This window comes from Tasmannia lanceolata, unplaced genomic scaffold (genome assembly GCF_043159265.1).
Source record: "Tasmannia lanceolata isolate RefF3 unplaced genomic scaffold, GAP_Taslan_0.1 ptg000002l, whole genome shotgun sequence".
Classification (NCBI taxonomy): Eukaryota; Viridiplantae; Streptophyta; class Magnoliopsida; order Canellales; family Winteraceae; genus Tasmannia; species Tasmannia lanceolata.
The window spans coordinates 34,368,543-34,387,299 of NW_027518679.1; the positions used below are offsets into that span (position 1 = coordinate 34,368,543).

The 18,757-nt window shown below is 38.4% G+C and overlaps 1 protein-coding gene across 1 annotated transcript; it reads left to right on the top strand.

The window, feature by feature from the left end:
* The first annotated feature begins 1,109 nt into the window (after positions 1 to 1,109).
* LOC143870854 (telomere repeat-binding protein 5-like) lies at positions 1,110 to 10,635 on the top strand. Its single transcript, XM_077376631.1, has 10 exons — positions 1,110 to 1,378; positions 3,399 to 3,626; positions 3,729 to 4,611; positions 4,808 to 5,017; positions 5,098 to 5,160; positions 5,277 to 5,356; positions 6,798 to 7,039; positions 7,953 to 8,267; positions 8,447 to 8,510; positions 10,150 to 10,635. The coding sequence occupies exons 2-10, from the start codon at positions 3,546 to 3,548 to the stop codon at positions 10,321 to 10,323; spliced, it is 2,112 nt and encodes a 703-aa protein (XP_077232746.1). The 5' UTR covers positions 1,110 to 1,378; positions 3,399 to 3,545; the 3' UTR covers positions 10,324 to 10,635.
* Positions 10,636 to 18,757: the final 8,122 nt, after the last annotated feature.

Sequence of the window (18,757 nt, forward strand, 5' to 3'; positions counted from 1 at the left end):
TAATTTTCTTAGGGAGATGATATATTCACCCCTTTGCAGTACGCATCGCCCCATTATAAAGTGAACAGTGGGCAACTTTAACTCTTTTTGACGTCAAATCAAGTTAAAAGGGGGCGAATGCGTACTGCAGATGGGTGAAAATATCATCGCCCTTTTTTATCGTCAAACCACGCCCCTAAATTTTGGGCATCTTATATCTTTGTTTATGGAATATTCTTGCGTGGTCGCAAAAAGGAAAATTACATGATGCACCTCCTATTATTAGTCACAATATCTCTAATAAACTTTACTAAATAAATTCAAATTGAATATACCTAAATAAATTTAAAAATTGCTACAATGCCATTTCTCTAAATAATATGAAATATGATGAAATCCTTCCATAGGCGAACTAGTAAGTACCCCATAGTGGGTTCTACTTTTCAATGATCTAAACCGTCCATCTGATAGTCCCATTCACGTTCAACTAAAAAATTACACATTACTTGATCTTACAAAGGTGAAACCCAATGTGCAATAGTGGACGAGCCAATTGAGGATTGGCCACCGTTGGATCGATTGAAGTAATGGGACCCATGTATATATATGTGGTGGAGATTGGTTGGGAATACATGCAGAGGATTTATACGTGGTTTTCAAAAAGAAAAATAAATAAAATGATGAAAATTATGAGGAAGACGATTTTTTCGCCCCCACTGTAGGATAATGCGCCCCCTTTGTTAACATGAATTGTGGGCAGACGTCAACATTTTTTGACGTCAAATCAAGTGAAGAGTGGGGCACATTATCCGACAGAGGGGCGAAAACATCGTCCTCCAAATTTAAAATCCAAAAATCCGATTTCTTATCACATGTCGGATATGCAACGTCGTGTAATAGAGGGCCCACCGTACGATCCAAATTCTATCCACGCGGCGTCCATCTACGAATTAGAGGAAGTGTAGTGGATTATCCTGAAAGAACGAACAGGTCTAGGTAGTTTTGGTGACTGGCGGTAGGCGGGAGATGTTGGGTTTTTTACCGGATGAGCCGGTTGTATGGGTCAAAATTATAAGAGCTGGGGTTTAAGCAAAAGTTTGGGGTGGTTTTTTGAGGGTTTTGGGAATCAGAGAGAGAAAAAAAAGGGTAGCGTCTGAAACAGAGAGAGAGAAAACGTGAATGAAAAGGGAATTCCTTTTCCGAGATCTCGAGAAATTCTCCGGCCAATCTCCGATCTCGAATTTGGACTGAATTTGGACTGAATTTGGACAAATCTGGCCTTGAGATTTCTCGTTTAAACAGAATTCTTGAGAAATGGGATTTTTTTTATCATTCATAAAAAAAAAACGAAAAAGAAGGATCAGACTGTAGGTTTTGTTCTCGAATCATTTGATCTGAGGTAATTCGATCGAATTTCTTTTTTCTTTTCATGCTCTAATTTGAAATTTTGGATTTTTTCTTGTGTTTTGTTGTAGATTTTGCTCGGAATTGGCGGAATTTTGTTCTAGATTTGTTTCTCTCGTATAGAAATAGATTTTGTTTGGATTTGATCTGTAGTTAGAGGGGAACTTTTAAAAAAGAGTTTTTTTTTCCCTTCAAATCTGTTGGATTTTCGAAAATATGATCAAGATCTGGTCGTTTTTCTGAATTGTTTCTTAATTTTCGAAATTTATCTCAGTTGATCTCTGTTGGCCGAGGGTTTTTGGATCTGAAACTCTTTTTCACGTGAATTTCTTAGAATTCAATTTTTCGATCCCTTTTTTATACTCTTTACTGGTTTTATCTTTCTTTTTATTTTATTTTTAATGAAATAAAATTCCTTATTTCTCTATTTAATTATTAGTGCAATTTAGGAGGAATTCCTCGGCGTCTTTTAAATTTAATATCTTGATCTTTTTCTCTCAAAATCTATAATTTTCATATTGAGATCTTGAGGTTTCATTTAATTTCATATGTCTGAGAGATGTTGGTTTATCAATTTTATGGCCTTAAATTGCCCCTTTGAACCTTATTATAATTCTTTCCTACATAATTTACCTATTTGGGTGATATTCTTGTTTTCCTCATTCATCTGTTTGTAGTATTTTTTTGGATTTTCATTTTCTTATTATAGTATTGAAGATTGTAGGGATCTGATGGAGCCACAAGAACTGGGTTTAACACTTTAAGCCTTTTTAAAAATTTAAATTTTATCAAAATTTGAGTATTATAGCGATATTCTTGTTTTTCTCATTCATCTGTTGGTAGTAATTTTTGAATTTTCATTTTCTTATTATAGTGTTTAAGATTTTAGGGATCTGATGGAACCACCAGAACTGGGTTTTAATACTTTAAGCCCTTTAAAAATTTAAATTTAATCAAAATTTATGCATTATAGTGTTTTTTTCTCATTCATCTATTTGTTGTAACATTTGGATTATTATTTTTTAATTATAGTATCAAAGATAGGGGTGGCAATGGTTCGGTTTGACCCCCAAACCGAACCGAACCAAAATTTGAATCGGTTTGGTTTTACCAAACCGAAACCGAATTTTCGTTTCGTTCGGTTCGGTTCCGCCAATTTTGCCAATCCATACTCATAATCATTGGAAATATTCGGTTTCGGTTCGGTTTGATCCCCAAACCGAAACTGAATTTTCGGTTCGGTTTCAGCTTGGTTCCGGTTCGGTTCGCCCAATTTTGCCACCCCTAATCACAGATTGTAGGGATCTGATGGAACCACCAGAATGGGTTTTATTAAGCACTTTAAAAATTTAAATTTTATCAAAATTTATGTATTATGGTGATAAGACTTTAAGCCATTTAAAAATTTAAATTTTTTCAAAATTTATGTATTATAGTGTGCTTTTCTCATTCATCTGTTGGTAATAATTTTTGGATTTTTATTTTCTTATTATAGTATCACAGATTGTAGGGGTCTGATGGAAGCACCAGAACTGGGTTTAAGACTTTAAGCCCTTTAAGAATTTAAATTTTATCAAAATTTGCAATATTGATGTTCTGAAATCATCTTCTAAAGTAATTGCTACCGTGTTATATAATGTTTGATCTTTAGTGAGTTGGCTCTGGATCAAATTATCTTGTCTTCGGTTTCAGTTGTTTCTTGGAGCCGTTAATTCACAAGCACAATCATAAGTTACGGCTGGGAATAGCTTGTTCAAATTCCTTTCACTTGAAATTTTGTTTAGTTTGGGTTCTTCGAAGCGTTTAAATCCATACTTAATGCCTTTCATGCTTCTCTTTGATTAATTAGTTCTTGAGTCATGTGCAATAATTCTAATTTAGAACTCTCTGGTTTGTGCTTTGTGCTTCTTTGCCTTTCAATTATTTTTATGTGGTTGTATAATGTCTTTAATAGCATTTCAATTAATGGGAGTGGGTATTTTTGTGCATACTTGCTCATGCTTGCCGTGTTGCAGGGCTTTGTTATGGGGATCTGCTAGTTCAAGTGATGGATAAGTGGAGTGCGCATTGAAGATACAGGGATATTTCTTAGCTTTGAAGAACCAATGATGCTGTTAGTTTGTGTTTTCTGAGTTATTATGTTTGGTATGTGTCCATAAGATATGGTGTTGCAGAAGAGGCTAGACTATGGATTCAATGGCTACCAGGTGCCTGCCATGCCCCGAGGTTCAAGATCAGCTAGGGTAAGTTTTTAATATCACTTTATGTTTGCCGATTCACCCTATGTTTTTTTTTTCAGGCATAGAAACTCCGTTATGTGCTATTTATGTTTTTAAATTTTTTAGGGAAAGCATTCATTTAAAAAGAAGGTTGAGGACAATCAGATATGTGCATTTGACTTATTGGCTACAGTAGCTGGTAAATTACTAGGGGAGAAAGAAAATTCTCTGACTCCTATTAATATTTCAGCTGGAATATCTAAGTTTCCTATTGGAAAGGATACCATTAAACAGGAACAACGAGATGTAGAGAAACCATTTAAACAAGAACCTTGTGATCAAGGAAGCTGTGATGAGAGTGTGATTGCCTTTAATAAGGCCCCGCAAAGGAACACACAAACATATGCTTCAAACAAGTACTTGCATGCACAGGATGATGTAACTTTGAGATCTGCTTCTAGAATTATAAAGTCTGAGAGATCAGAGAAGGTTGCTTGTGCTGAGGAGTCAATAAATCAGAAAAGCAGAAATGAATTTGGAAATTCAGTGGGCCTATCCCATGGAAAGTGCAATTCTGAGAGTGGCTCCCCAGGGTATGCAGAATCCCATGGAGGCAAGACAGAGGATGAATTTGAGAGAAGAGCGGAAGCTGAGAATAAAGGGATCAGAAGTGTGATAAACAAAAATTCGCTTGATATGTGCAGTTCGGAGGATCCAATAGAATTGGATACTAAACCTCCTGTATTAGTTAGTTCAGGCAGTAGTGTCGAGGTGCCTTTGTGTGGTGATCACATTCCTTGTGGTTCTCACCCTAGGTGTCAATATGATGTGAATGTACTTTGTAGAGATGATGACGAAAACTCTTCTGGGTGCACTCAACCTAGCACCATATCCATGAAGGCCTTTAGATCACCACGCCTTGGAGATCGGAGGATAAGAAAGTTGCGGGCACCCAAATTCTTGAAAGTAGCTCCAAAATTGTTGAAGGATGGGGAACTTTCTAACACTGGTGAGCAGAATCCATTTTCCTAGTTTAATACTTTCGTCTATCATGCTGTTATTTGACAATATTTTTGAAGCATCTGCATTTTGAAGGCTTCACTAATTTTCTTGTTTTTGATTAAAAATGTAAGTAATTATTCTTCCTTTATAATCCATCCGAGTGATTTGCCTAATTTATTGGAATTTCTTATTGATGTTACCAGATTTGGAAATGAAGCCTGTTTTCCGCAGTAAGAAAATGTGTTACACACGCCAAAGGACTCAAAGTTGTTTTCCTTTTAAGAAGAGGAAGCTGTTTGAGCGGTGTTCACTATCGACCTCTGATGGGGGGATTAGTAGTGAAGGTGTTTCTAACTCATCTGAGAAGGGTGTCGATGGAAATCCAACTTGTTTAGGTGCAACTATGCATGGAGGTCTTTCTCTTTTGACCCCACATTGTTTCCTTTTGTTGGTATTACCTGAAGTTTACTAAAAGCCTAGCTATTTTGTGCAGCCAGTGGGGCATCGTCCTCAATAACAGGTCAAAAGTCGTCTTTCAAATCTGGAGATTCACATGGTAGGATACCTTCAAGATGGAATTACAATTTGACTTGTTTGTGGTTCAAATCAAATTATTTAATTTGTGACTTCTGACATATGAGATTCTTATAAATATTTTACTCCTTTTTGCAGTGAAGCTCAGTATCAATTCCTTCAGGGTTCCAGATCTCTTCATTGAGATTTCTGAAACGGAAACTGTTGCTTCACTGAAGGTATATGATTCTTCCCCTTTTTTCCTCGATATTATGTTTCAAGAATTTGATGTACTATTATGTTGATTATATTGAAGATAAGATTTCTTTTCTGACTGTGGGAGTTAGATTTTTAATTATCTTAGTTGTCCATGTACAATGCACTTTACTCCATCCACCATATTAGATATTGACAAAGGTGCTGTTGAAAGCTCCGAGTCAATCGAAAACTCCTTTGTCAGGCCTGAGCTAATAAAAAATGCACTGCGTCAATCATTGACTCGCCTAAGTAAACTTTTTTTTTTTTTACCTTCGGGGTGTTCTTTTCCATGACGGTTCTTAAACACTGAATAAAAAGTCTTATTGCCGCATGTTAAACGAATAGGATATTGTAGAATTTTCTATTCGAATTCTAGAATTTGGTAAAGAAATATTCTTTTAGTTGAAAAATTGGGAGTTACTGGACAAAATTTTGATTTGATTCCTATCCCTTTTCCGCTTCCAACCACTTTAGAAATCATGGATGCTATTCATGCATATGAAAGGGACAGAAATAACCATCACTGTAAATAATTAACCATGATTCAGTAAGGATTGAAAATAAAACAGACTGGTATTATGGATGTAGGGCTTATCACGTTTTTTTGTAAACAACAATTCCAATCAGTGATCAAAGATGTTCCACATTTGGAAGCTCAGAATGATATGTTTTGAATAACTGATGCAATTAAAGTTGGAACCCAGCCCCAAAAAATACGCAAATCTTACCTTGCTAAAAAATTTATGTACAAAAGAACCATAAAAGGTCTAGAAAGGGATGGGTTGATGATGTTGTCATGGTATTGCCCTGATGTCAGCAGGTGGCCACAGTGATCTGATTGCAAACAAATCAAAAGGGTTGTTTGTTTTTCTTTACATGGGATTATGAGTTTTGAATTCCATATGTTTATAAATAAGGTCTCATATTTCTTATTCTCATCGCTATGACTTTCCTATTTTGGATTAGTCCTTATGTAATTAGATTAGCAGCAAATAGAATAGAAAGAAATCGGAGTTGGAATTCTTAAATAGGTTTGTTATAATTTACATAAAAATTTGCTCAACGAGAAAGACATTTTGAATTTTGACAATTATTTTTCATTTTCTGTAGAAAATTCATGAGTTTTGCTAGTAGAGATTGTGTGATCAACTCTAGACGTATTTCATCTCAATTTTTTCAGTTCTTATTTTTGTTGAATGTATCCCTTCATTTCAGTTTGTACTGCATCATTCACATTGTGTATTGCCAGCAAATCCTCATTTATTTTCCTCCGCTATATTCTAATTGGTTCTTGATCCCCATTGCTATGACTTCTTTTGATTTCGTTGGATGTGCATGGTCCTTTGGCATATCTTGCTCAAAACATTTCGTTGTTGACAAATCTCTAATTTTCCATTCTGGTGGTACACACTTTTGTTGTAGAGGACAGTTTTGGAAGCTGTGACGGCTATACTTGGAGGTGGACTACGAGTTGGTGTTCTTTATCAGGGTAAGAAGGTTAAAGATGACACTAAAACTTTACTCCAGACTGGAATTTCTCAAGCTGATACGATGGACAGTCTGGGTTTTACACTGGAGCCCAACCCTGCACGCACTCCATCGCCTCTGCCCACCAATGATCCTCACTGTCTGACCCCCTGTGATGCAACTCAACCACTAACCAGGTAATTGAAGAGTCACTACTTTCTAACTGCTTTCATTTTATGGATAAGCTGACTGTGACCATCCTCAATTAATAAACAGAGGCTAGTTCCCTTTTAGATTATTCCATACACACTTTAGATTCTTTAAAGTTTAGCATTTACTTTTTGGGAAACGATATTTCCTCCCCCTTTACAGCATTTCAGCTCCCTTTTGTTTGCCTTTTCAGGAAAAGACAAAACAAAAGGGGGTCAAATATCATTTCCCTTACTTTTTACTCGTTTCTGTCACTGTGACGGTCATTGTCACATTCATATACAACTTCAAGCCCATGATTTTTTCTATGGAATTAAATCGTTCGAGTATTGTTAGGTCTAAAAAGGTTAAGAACCCTGTAAATGGTTATCATTTTTTACAATTTTTTGTTAATGCATAATAATTAATGCAGACGTAAACCAAAAAATATGTGGTATTTTTTATTGGGAAATGATAAATTCTCCCCTTTTCTTTACATGGGACAGTCAGGTCCAGTTCAGGTGGCAATCAGGCCCGTTGAATCCTTCCCACGTGAAGTACATCAGGCCCTCTGTAGTCATAGATACACTGGAGATGGCCATCCCAAGTAAAAAAGGGGGCGGATTTATCACTTCCCTTTTTTATTTCTTGGAACATAATTATGATTTTCATTATTTCTTTGTTTAGGTCCAGGTCTGGTACAAAAATTTATGGCAATTCTGCAGGAAAATCACAAATTGATCAATAGTCTTATCCCTTATCTTTAGAAACTACAGTTTTATGAACTTATTTCCATGAATATTGTTCATAGCTCTTATAGATAATGATAAAGGCTATATGTTGCAAAAACCATTGAAAACATCTATGTGGCCTTAAATCTGTTGTTTAGCTGCAATTCATCACATTTTGGCCTATTGTCAGGAATCACGGAATTCTCGATTCAGATCGTGGGGAATGGGATGCCTCCCCAGATCTCCCACTGACCAATCCGGGCAACTCTGTTGAAAGTGATCATGACTCGGTTCTCTCTCCTACTGACATGAAATTGGATAAAACACCACCAAATTCCAGAGCTTTGGTTGCCATTCCAACCATGAGTGTGGAGGCATTGGCCATGGTTCCCTTGCATCGAAAGTCAAGGCGTTCCGAGCTTGTTCAGCGCCGGATCAGGAGACCCTTTTCTGTCTCAGAAGTAGAAGCACTTGTACATGCAGTTGAGAAACTTGGAACTGGAAGGTATGTGATGATTACCCCTGAACCAACCAAAAAATCCATGGGCTTCCGATTAGTATAAGTTTGAAATATGCACTTTGAGATTCAGTTTCTATCTGCAGTTGTTTGGGAACATTTTCAAGTTACTGGGAATTCTGTTGTGGCCCTTGTGGGGTTTCTCAAGTGCCTTGGTCATTTTTCAGGTGGCGCGATGTAAAGTTACGGGCTTTCGAAAATGAAAAGCATCGAACATATGTTGACTTGAAGGTACGTAATTTTTTTGCGTAATAGTGTTTTTAGTTTTTTTTCCCCATTTGCATTCTGCATTAAAAGTGATGAAGGAAGCAGAAAAGTAAATCTACATCATGTTTGTTTTTCATTTTAAAATGGGTAAATGATCTGGTATGAAAATGCACACTACGAATATCATTGGCATGATGTGGACCCCAATTGGTGCATCAGCTAGAATGTCAAAGAAAGTAGGATCCACTTCCATCATCTCCACCAATCTTGATCAGTGATAAAGTTTCATCCATGGTGTAATTTTAATCACATCTCCAAACTGCTGTCATTTCAGTTTTTCTGCTCTTTGCGTAATTGCATAGCCTATCTAATCCTGTCAGTTTATTTCCGGAAAAAGAAATTTTTTTCCTGTAGGTTGTTGTGTTAGGCAGGTTAGGTTTCCGAAATTCAAGAATGATGACGAAAAGTCGAAAACCTTCCTCAACCTTCATCCCTTCACAAAAACACCTGCCCCTCATCATTAATTTCAACTTGACAGAAATTTACATTTCATTTCTTGCCAATGCTTCCTGAAGTTTCGTGCCCTGGAGGCCATTTTTCCTCGTGCCATGTCTTCACAGATTTCTAACCCTTTCTTCTGCTATTTTCATCACTTCCATTGAAGTTTGAAATTCTGTTTCCATTTCTCTTGCCAAAAATATTGAAATCTTGTATTTTTTTGTAAAACAAAAGCAGATATGTCCATTTCAACTATTAAAAAAAAAAAAAAAAAACACATGTCCATTTCAGGAAATCCGGTCTCAACGGTCTTCTAAGGAAAGCTATAGTTTGATCCACCTTTTAAAAACGATGATTGAGTGGCCCACATATTTTTGGTAGATGCAAAAACAAAAACAAGAATGCAGATGATATTTGTTTCTGTTGGTGCAATTGATGCGACCCACATAATATTGGGAGTGGGTCCCACTGGCTGAAGATGTGACGGATAGCTTTTAGTACCTTTTTTTCTCCTAGGCCATGTTTGGCGACCATGCATTTTTTTCCATGGAATATTAGTTTATCAAGCGGTGAGAAAGGGGTAGAGGGTGAGAGTTGAGAAGGTAAACAGTGAGGAGAGGGTGAGAAGTAGCCAAAAAGCAGATTAAAAATAAAACCTTTTCCCCTCTCTTACGCCCTCAAGTCTTCCTCCCCGACCCTTTCTCATTATTGGGTAAGCTTTATTGAAAAAGGCAACAGTTTTATTGACAAATAACAGTAGCAATAGCCCATGCTAAGGGGACAAGGCATCCTAGCTGATTTTGACTGATGTTCTCCTCCACAACTCATATCCTATCAGCCCACCCAACCCTGGCACCTTCCGACACTCAATAGCCACTGGTCACTACTTCAGCCTTTTCTGCTCATTCTTTCTCGCCAAACTATCTGCTATTTCATTGGCAGATCTCTTCACTATCACTCGAATGACTGACCGTAAAAATGTCCCTTCTGTAATGATATTTGCAAATTCCCGAGGACCAAGTGCTTTATTGTGTGCCCAAGCCAAAAACATGGCCTTATATTACAAGAATCGGGTGCTAATCTTGAAATAGCTTTGCAGAAAGTATAATTTTTTTTCCATACAAATTGAGCTTCTTCTTCTTGTTGTGTGGGTGGGGGTGTGCAGGATAAGTGGAAGACACTGGTGCACACGGCAAAAATCGCTCCACAGCAAAGAAGGGGAGAACCAGTCCCTCAAGAGCTCTTGGACAGGGTCTTGTCTGCACATGCCTATTGGTCTCAGCAGCAAGCCAAGCTCCAGCAGGTCAAACAGCACTCAGATACATGCCTGCTCCTATAACCCAAATGGAAGAGAAACAAGAGGAGGAGAGGGAAGCATAATTTTTGTAAAAAAGGAAGAAGACAAATGACAATTGAAGAAATCTGTGTAATATTCTCACCATGATTCTTAGCCTAATTAATTTCCTTTCCTTATTATTCTAAGGAGAGGGTGGCACTTCTTGTACATTATGCCAAAAATAAGAGCATGCTAACTCAATTCGCCCTTGCGCCGACTCGGCGCATGTGTTCTCTGATTCAATTATTTTGTTGAAAGAAACGAGATTTGGATTATAACAGGAATTACATTCAGATGTATAGTGTTCAGTCTTCATTCTGCTTGTTCCTATTTTTTTTTGCATTTAATGTTAATTTGGTCTAGGCTATTGGATTCTTCGAATTAGAGATATATGCTCTTCTTTGGAGTATGGATACTAGTAACGAATACAAATTGTGACTACTGATTGTGTATTCTACTCTCTCTCTCTCTCTCTCTCTCTCTCTCTCTCCTGTAGGTAAGCTGGGATTGAACCCCTGCCTGACCTCTGACCTCTTGATTGTGGAACAAAGCCATTTACCAATGAGGTAAAGAGGCCCGACCCCCTGTATGTTATTCTTGGTGACTGTTGGAAATATCTGTAAATATCCAATACTGAACAAGTAACCAGTAAATGAATTGAAATAAATCAAATGATAATCTAGATCTTTGTGTAAGTATTGCTTTGTTAAACTAGAGTAATTTAAATTATGAACTGAAGTAAATCAAATGATAACACCACCAAAAGGCACAGGTCAAAACTTGCAGTCCATTAGACAATATCACCACCAAAACGACGATGTAATGGTGGAAAATGATTTATCGTTAGTCTGTCTATGAGATATCTCAACACACACCTTCAGGAGTTTGCACTCATGAACCCAATAGTCCCGATGAATATGTATAATGTTGTCTTGACTTTCTACTGACTCCTGAGAATAGATTATATTAAATAAAAGGGATTTGCTAAACTCCATCGCAATAGGGTTTTCGCGGCTGGTCTGTTGCACGTCAGACTAGCCACCTTGTGAATGGAGACAAAAGCTGTTTGTCTTCATTAAAGAGGTGGCTGGTCTGATGTGCGACAGACCAGTCGTGAAAACATGGATACTAGCAATTCCCTAAATTAAAATAGTTGAAATGCTGCTTAAGAAAAATCAACAAGCTTGTTAATATGTAACACTGTCAAACATATTCACCCAGTGAACCATACGCCTTGTTTGTTTTGGATTTTTTGAACCGATTGCGAGTCCAAAACTGATTATCAACACTAGTTTGTGTAACTTAATTGTCTTTTTGATTTCTGAGTTTGGTATGGTTGAAATCTGGTTGGGTTTGGACTTGGGATGTAGAGAGCGCGAAGTCGACTTGGCTGAGTTATGAGTTAGTGCATTTCTTTTCCACGACCATGCCGACTGAACTGGTTTGTGATAACAAATTAACAATTATGGACTTCCACTCACGCTAAATGTAATTTTGTGATTGATTGTATTATTATCCTTATTTAACTACTTAATTTCATTACTTGCAATCGGGTTAGCTTCCCATCCATGCAAATACTAGCAGCGGGCCAAAGGTACCGAGCTTCTAAAGGTTCATCAATCTCTACCTGCTTTTGTTGATTCATCTTTCATTTCACGCGTACGCCTAATATACATTAGACAATCATGGAGACTGATTTCAAGCTTGGAAGGAAATTAAGTAAGAGGGAAGCAAACGGTAGAGTAGGGGAGGAAGGTTGAAACATCTGTAATCCTTGCTTTACAGAGTAACGGTAGAGAAAGTTTAGCCCATCTAACAATATAATATACAACGATTTTCTTCTTCCATTACAGAACATCATAACCAGATAATAAAAGACTTAGTGAGATCTCTCTCAATTAGTGAAAAACTATTGATGTGTAAAAACCATATCGCTTAGTGATCTCACTCATACATGCACTAAGGATCACATCCACCACGCGTCGAGACCATACTTTCTCACCCCATCCCATAACCATCGACATTGGAGAGTGGCCGTAACCATCGACATTGGAGAGTGGCCGTCGCTACCATGGTGGGCAAAGAAGAAAGATTTTCATTAGTTTGTTCCAATATCTCAATTGATCCTTTAACATATTAATTCAACAATTACTTGCATTCTTTTCTAATTTGATTTGAGGTCACTTTGTAATAGCAAATGGACGAAGATATACCTTTTTATAAGGGTTACTCATCTCAAAATGTAGGTCGGTTTACATTACTTTCTTAGTGGTTTTTCCATGCAAAGCACATGTGCTGTTATAGAATGTTAAGCATTGTGGAACCAGATCCGGGACGGGCGTGAGGGGACGGGCCCCCGCGCGAGTCTCTAGATCATCCACGTGAAGGAGAGCCCCACCAAGGAACCCTCGAAAGAGTGCCCCTCACAGCATGAGCGGCGATGTAAAGTGAGATACCTCTCGATTCGGGGACTAGCCCGGATTCGAGACGCACCTCGAACAAAGAAAGAGTCGCCATCCAAGGAAGTGGGCCCTGGATCCCATGCTGTGCTCTGTTGCAACGGATAACCAGAGATATAAAATAGGGTTCGTGCCTGATGACGAATGGGGAAGGGATTAGGCGCCCCCAATTCGCCCAAGTGCTAGCACCTGGTCTCTCATGCCATTTATTATTAATTTTGAAGAGTTTTGGGAGAAAATCATGCGAAATGGGAACGGATATCCCCGAGATAACGTCTAGCTAATCATGCATGTCTCAGAGATGAATAAGAAGCACACACAAAAGAAATGAAAGATATGTCGCCTAAGAATAGCTAGGTTATGAGTGCCATGCCTAATTGGTGTCTAAGTTCTGGTGGACAAGCACATGCATGCTACAGCTAAAGGTATAGGATCTGTACATGAAAATAAGAAAACACAGCAAAATACGCAACACACGACTCAACAAGACAAATCCTAAAATTCTAATGCAGGACTTGACTCGGACCAGGATGGCCATCCATCCTAGCTGCACTACGTATCCCGGCCTCGGGAAGAATCAGAGCCAACGTAGTTCGGTGTCCTATGCTAAACTACAATGCCTAAACCTCTAGGACCGCTATCCTAGACTCGATCAACTAGACTCGACTAGTTTTTAAAGCTTTTTGTGCGATTGCTTAAATTCAAGTGGATTGTGATTTTTACGACTCTCTATATGTCCTAACTAATGCAGGTTGTTTAGCCTTAAGCTAATGCAGGTGGGCCCTACATCCTATGTGTATCTAGGCTGTGCAACATAAAGAAAACCATGGGCTGACTATATGCTTCCTAGTCTAGCCATCGGTTCGACTAAGTGTCTGACCGATCGACTCGAGGCCTCCTAACTCTAGGGACACTCACACGACAGGACACACCACATCAATACAAATCAAGACCGACTCCTAACTCTAAAACACCCTAAATATCTAGGACAGACTCCTAACTCTAGGGGAAGATCTTTTTGAAAAGGTTTTGAAGTTTTTTGTATTTTTGGGAGGTTTTGAAGTTATGAAAAATTGTGAAAGTTGTGAGAAATATTTACAAAAATGGTGACTGAAAATGGTGAAAGGGTGTAAAAATGGTGTCTAAAAATGGTGACTGAACTCAGGGTGCCAGCAGCACGCCTGAGCTGCCTACGTACCCCTCAGCTAGGGATCAAGTCATCCGTAGTTCGGACCGAATTCCTAACTACTCTGCACATGACTCAAGATTTTTGAGATTTTTGATTTTTTCAGATGTTTTTGGATTTTGAATTGTTTTTGAGATGTTTTTAAATTTTCAAGTGTTTTTGGAATATTTTTGTTGTTTTCAAGTATTTTTGAAATGTTTTTATTGTTTTTTGACACCAGAGAATAAAATCCTATCATCATAAGGGTAGGGAGACTTCTGGAATCCCGCAAAAGTTGGACATCATCCTATACTTTGCGGGGGAACGAACAGGAAAATAACTCGGCAAGGGTTGGACAGCATCCTATACCTTGCAGGAGCGGGTAAAGATCACAACTTGATGGGAGGATGGACAGAATCCTAACCCCTATGATGACAGGAAAAATTCCTGGACTGACTGAAGGACTGACTCCTGTGCTGAAGACTGTTATAATTACTATTTATAATTACTATACAAGATTACTATTCAAAAATACTATTCATAATTACTATTTATAAGTACTATTCAAAACTACTATTCATAATTACTATTTATAAGTACTATTCAAAACTACTATTCATAATTACTATTTATAAGTACTATTCAAAACTACTATTCATAGTAGGACCCGCTGATGTGGGACCCGCTGTTGTGGGACCCGCTGATGTGTGACCTGCTGTGGGACCCGCCGATGTGGGACCCATTGATGTGGGACCTGCTGTGGGACCCACTGATGTGGGACCCGCTGTGGGACCCGCTGTTGTGGGACCCTCTGTGGGACCTACTGATGTGGGACCCGCTGTGGGACCCGCTGTGGGACCCGCTGATGTGGGACCCGCTTGTGGGACCCGCTGTGGGACCCGCTGATGTGGGATCCGCTGTGGGACCCGTGTAGTGCAAAGAATGAATAATTAAAAAATAAAAAAAATGAACTTACACCACAAGAGATCCAGGAAGGTGTTGACAGAGTCGTGCTTGTGTGGGGCCCGCTGATGTGGGGCCCGCTGGAGGTGGGGCCCGCTGGAGGTGGGGCCCGCTGGAGGTGGGGCCCGCTGGAGGTGGGGTGGAGGAGATGGGGATGATGGTGGAGAAAATAGGGGAGAATGATGGTGGAGGAAATGGTTTTGGGAGATGATCTCAAAGATCTGTAAAAAAAAGATGGATCTAATGGTGAAGATGTGAAGGTAGGTGCAGGGTGACGGTTAGATCTCCGGCAAGATCGCCGGTGAAGGAGATTAAGAACCCCTCTCTCTCTCTCTGCCTCTCTCTCTCTCTCTCCAGATCTCCCCTTTTCTTTTCTTTTTTTTTTTTTTTTTTTCTTGTTTTTTCTGTTTTTTCCTCTCCTCCGTTTTTTTTTTTTCCTCTCTGGTTCCCTCCCCTGGATTTTTCTCTCCTCTGGTCTTTTCTCTCTGCGAGAGAGAAGAAGACTGGGGAGGCTCTCATGACTCATCATGAGAGAGGATGATGGGTTTTTTTTGTCCCCCTCTTGTCCCCCCCCATTTCCCATTTTTTTGCAAAATAATAAATAAAAAAAAATAAAAAATAATTTTCAAATGGCATTGGATGCCATGCGAAAACCAAAACCACTCATTACGCCCACTTTAAAAACGAAGAAAATGATGACCGTCCTTATTCTCTCTTTGACCACATAAGCGGGTCCCAACACAGCGGGCCCCACACAAGCGGGCCCCACGCAAGCGGGTCCCACATCAGCGGGCCCCACATCAGCAGGTCCCACACAAACGGGCCCCACAAAAGCGGGCCCCACAAAAGCGGGTCCCACACAGGCGGGTCCCACACAAACGGGTCCCACACAAGCGGGCCCCACATTCTCTTTTGCTCGGATTAATTTCATTCATTTTCCGTCTGACCTCGGGATTTTATTCGAATATGCGGGTTTAGGGCCTTGTCAAAATGGGGTGTCTACAAGCATGCATAGTCTATGCTAAACCAGTTAGAAAAGTTTGAGGCATGGAGAATATTTGATTGTTATCAAATAAGGTAAGTTTGAGGCATTAGAAAAGTCTGAGGCATGGAGAATATATATATATATATATATATATGAGAAAACGGTTCCTACACATGTGTGTAGAGAAATCCTCTACACATTAGTAACGTCGTCAGCGCATTATAACGTCAGCCGTCAGATCAATTTCATCTAGACCATTGCTTAATTTTCATCGTTTTGGGTTTCAACACGAAAGGAGAAACAGAGAGCTTCTCTCATTTTGAAACCCAAACAGAGCTCTTGCACCATTGCCATGCTTCTCTCGCACCATTGCCATGTTTCAAAGTTAGGGCACGAAACCCAAACAGAGAGCTTCTCCAATTTCTCTGTGAAACAGAGCTTCTCTGGCTGGTTTTTTTCTTTCTCGCTCGAGTAAAAATCCAAACGAATCCAAACGATTCTCCATTTTGAAACGCATCTTCTCCGGTAAGAGTTTCTCCACCTCTTTCTCTTTTTTTTTTCTTGTTGTTGTACGCTGATTTGGGTTCGATTTTGAAACCCTGGTTTCAAACCGTTTGAAACCCATGTGTAGGAACGTGTATAAGATTTGAGAGAAGCTCTGTTACATGTTTTTGGGTTTCGTTTTTGAGTTTTGAGAGAAGCTCTGTTACACATAAAAACGGTTTTCTCTTCTCCAGTATGAAATACCTCTCCTCATTTTCTATCTTCTCCGTTGGATTTTGGAAATTTCGTTTGGGTTTTTTATGGTTTTAGGGAGTATGAAAGGTTTTGTTTTCTTCTTACACCATACCTTAACCCTTTCTCTCCACTTGAGAAACTAATTTTGAGTTTGCCAAAAAAAGAAGAAGAAAATCATGGTTTCCATTACCATAAAACCACCTGTGTGTAGATTGTGTGGGATGAAAAAAAAATTACTTTAAAAACCCAGTCATGGCTTCTTCTACTTTCAAAAATGCCTAACAAAAAAATTTGTGAGGAATAGAAAAAGTCTGTCATGGTTTCATGGTTTCATCTACTTGTAAATTTGTGTGGTTGAGTTTTCCAGGTTTTAGCATCTTCAATCCAGGTTTTAGCTATTTGTGGCTGCAAAAGCTATTTTGGGGTTTATATTTGTACTCTAAAAATCTGGATTGAAGAGGGTAAAAATTGGATTTTTGCACCTAAACTTGGTTTCATTTTTGCTAAGTAGATATCTTTTATTTTCTTACAGAGAATACCATTTATTCTTACTGGCTATCTCATTGAAATAATTTATAACTCTGATTCTTAACTTTGATTTGTAGAGACAAAAAACAAAGTCATGTCTTCATCGAGCAACAATAATGGGAGGTTGGCATGTTTACAAATGAATAAGAATTTACGTGTTCAGTACCAAAGTATAAAAGTAGTGGCAAAAATTTGGATTTGACTCAGAAATTAGGTTCCTCGTTAAGAAGTTCAACTGTGAAACTCAATAGGAGGTTGGCATGTTTACACCACTCAAATTTAAATCTATCATGCTTCATTCATTTTTTAACATGATAATCATGGCTGCATTAAGATAATACCATTAGTCTTAAAAACTCACATGGATAATAAATTCATAGAAGCCCCAGATAGATTTGAGCTGTAAAATGAGATCATAAATAGTAATGATTTTACGTGTATAAAAATGATTTGTTACAAAAACCAGATAGATTCTCATTCATTTTTGAAAGTAGAAGAAGCCATGACTGGGTTTTTAAAGTAACTTTTTTTTCATCCCACACAATCTACACACAGGTGGTTTTATGGTAATGGAAACCATGATTTTCTTCTTCTTTTTTTGGCAAACTCAAAATTAGTTTCTCAAGTGGAGAGAAAGGGTTAAGGTATGGTGTAAGAAGAAAACAAATCCTTTCATACTCCCTAAAACCATAAAAAACCCAAACGAAATTTCCAAAATCCAACGGAGAAGATAGAAAATGAGGAGAGGTATTTCATACTGGAGAAGAGAGAAAACCGTTTTTATGTGTAACAGAGCTTCTCTCAAAACTCAAAAACGAAACCCAAAAACATGTAACAGAGCTTCTCTCAAATCTTATACACGTTCCTACACATGGGTTTCAAACGGTTTGAAACCAGGGTTTCAAAATCGAACCCAAATCAGCGTACAACAACAAGAAAAAAAGAGAGAAAGAGGTGGAGAAACTCTTACCGGAGAAGATGCGTTTCAAAATGGAGAATCGTTTGGATTCGTTTGGATTTTTACTCGAGCGAGAAAGAAAAAAACCAGCCAGAGAAGCTCTGTTTCACAGAGAAATGAGAGAAGCTCTCTATTTGGGTTTCGTGCCCTAACTTTGAAACATGGCAATGGTGCGAGAGAAGCATGGCAATGGTGCGAGAGCTCTGTTTGGGTTTCAAAATGAGAGAAGCTCTCTGTTTCTCCTTTCGTGCCCTAACTTTGAAACCCAAAACGATGAAAATTAAGCAATGGTCTAGATGAAATTGATCTAACGGCTGACGTTATAATGCGCTGACGACGTTACTAATGTGTAGAGGATTTCTCTACACACATGTGTAGGAACCGTTTTCTCTCTCTCTCTCTCTCTCTATATATATATATATATATATATATATATATGAGAGAACATTTCCTACACACTTGTGTAGGTAAGTTACCTACACACTAGCTTAAAATACAGTGGGGGGCCACATTGTTTGGGTGATCCAAACCATTCATTTGAATGATCCTCACATAGATAGGGTGTCCACAAAAAATCAGATCCATAGGATCATCCTAACCATTCAAACTATGGAGGCAAAAAATGGACTAATTTGTGAAGG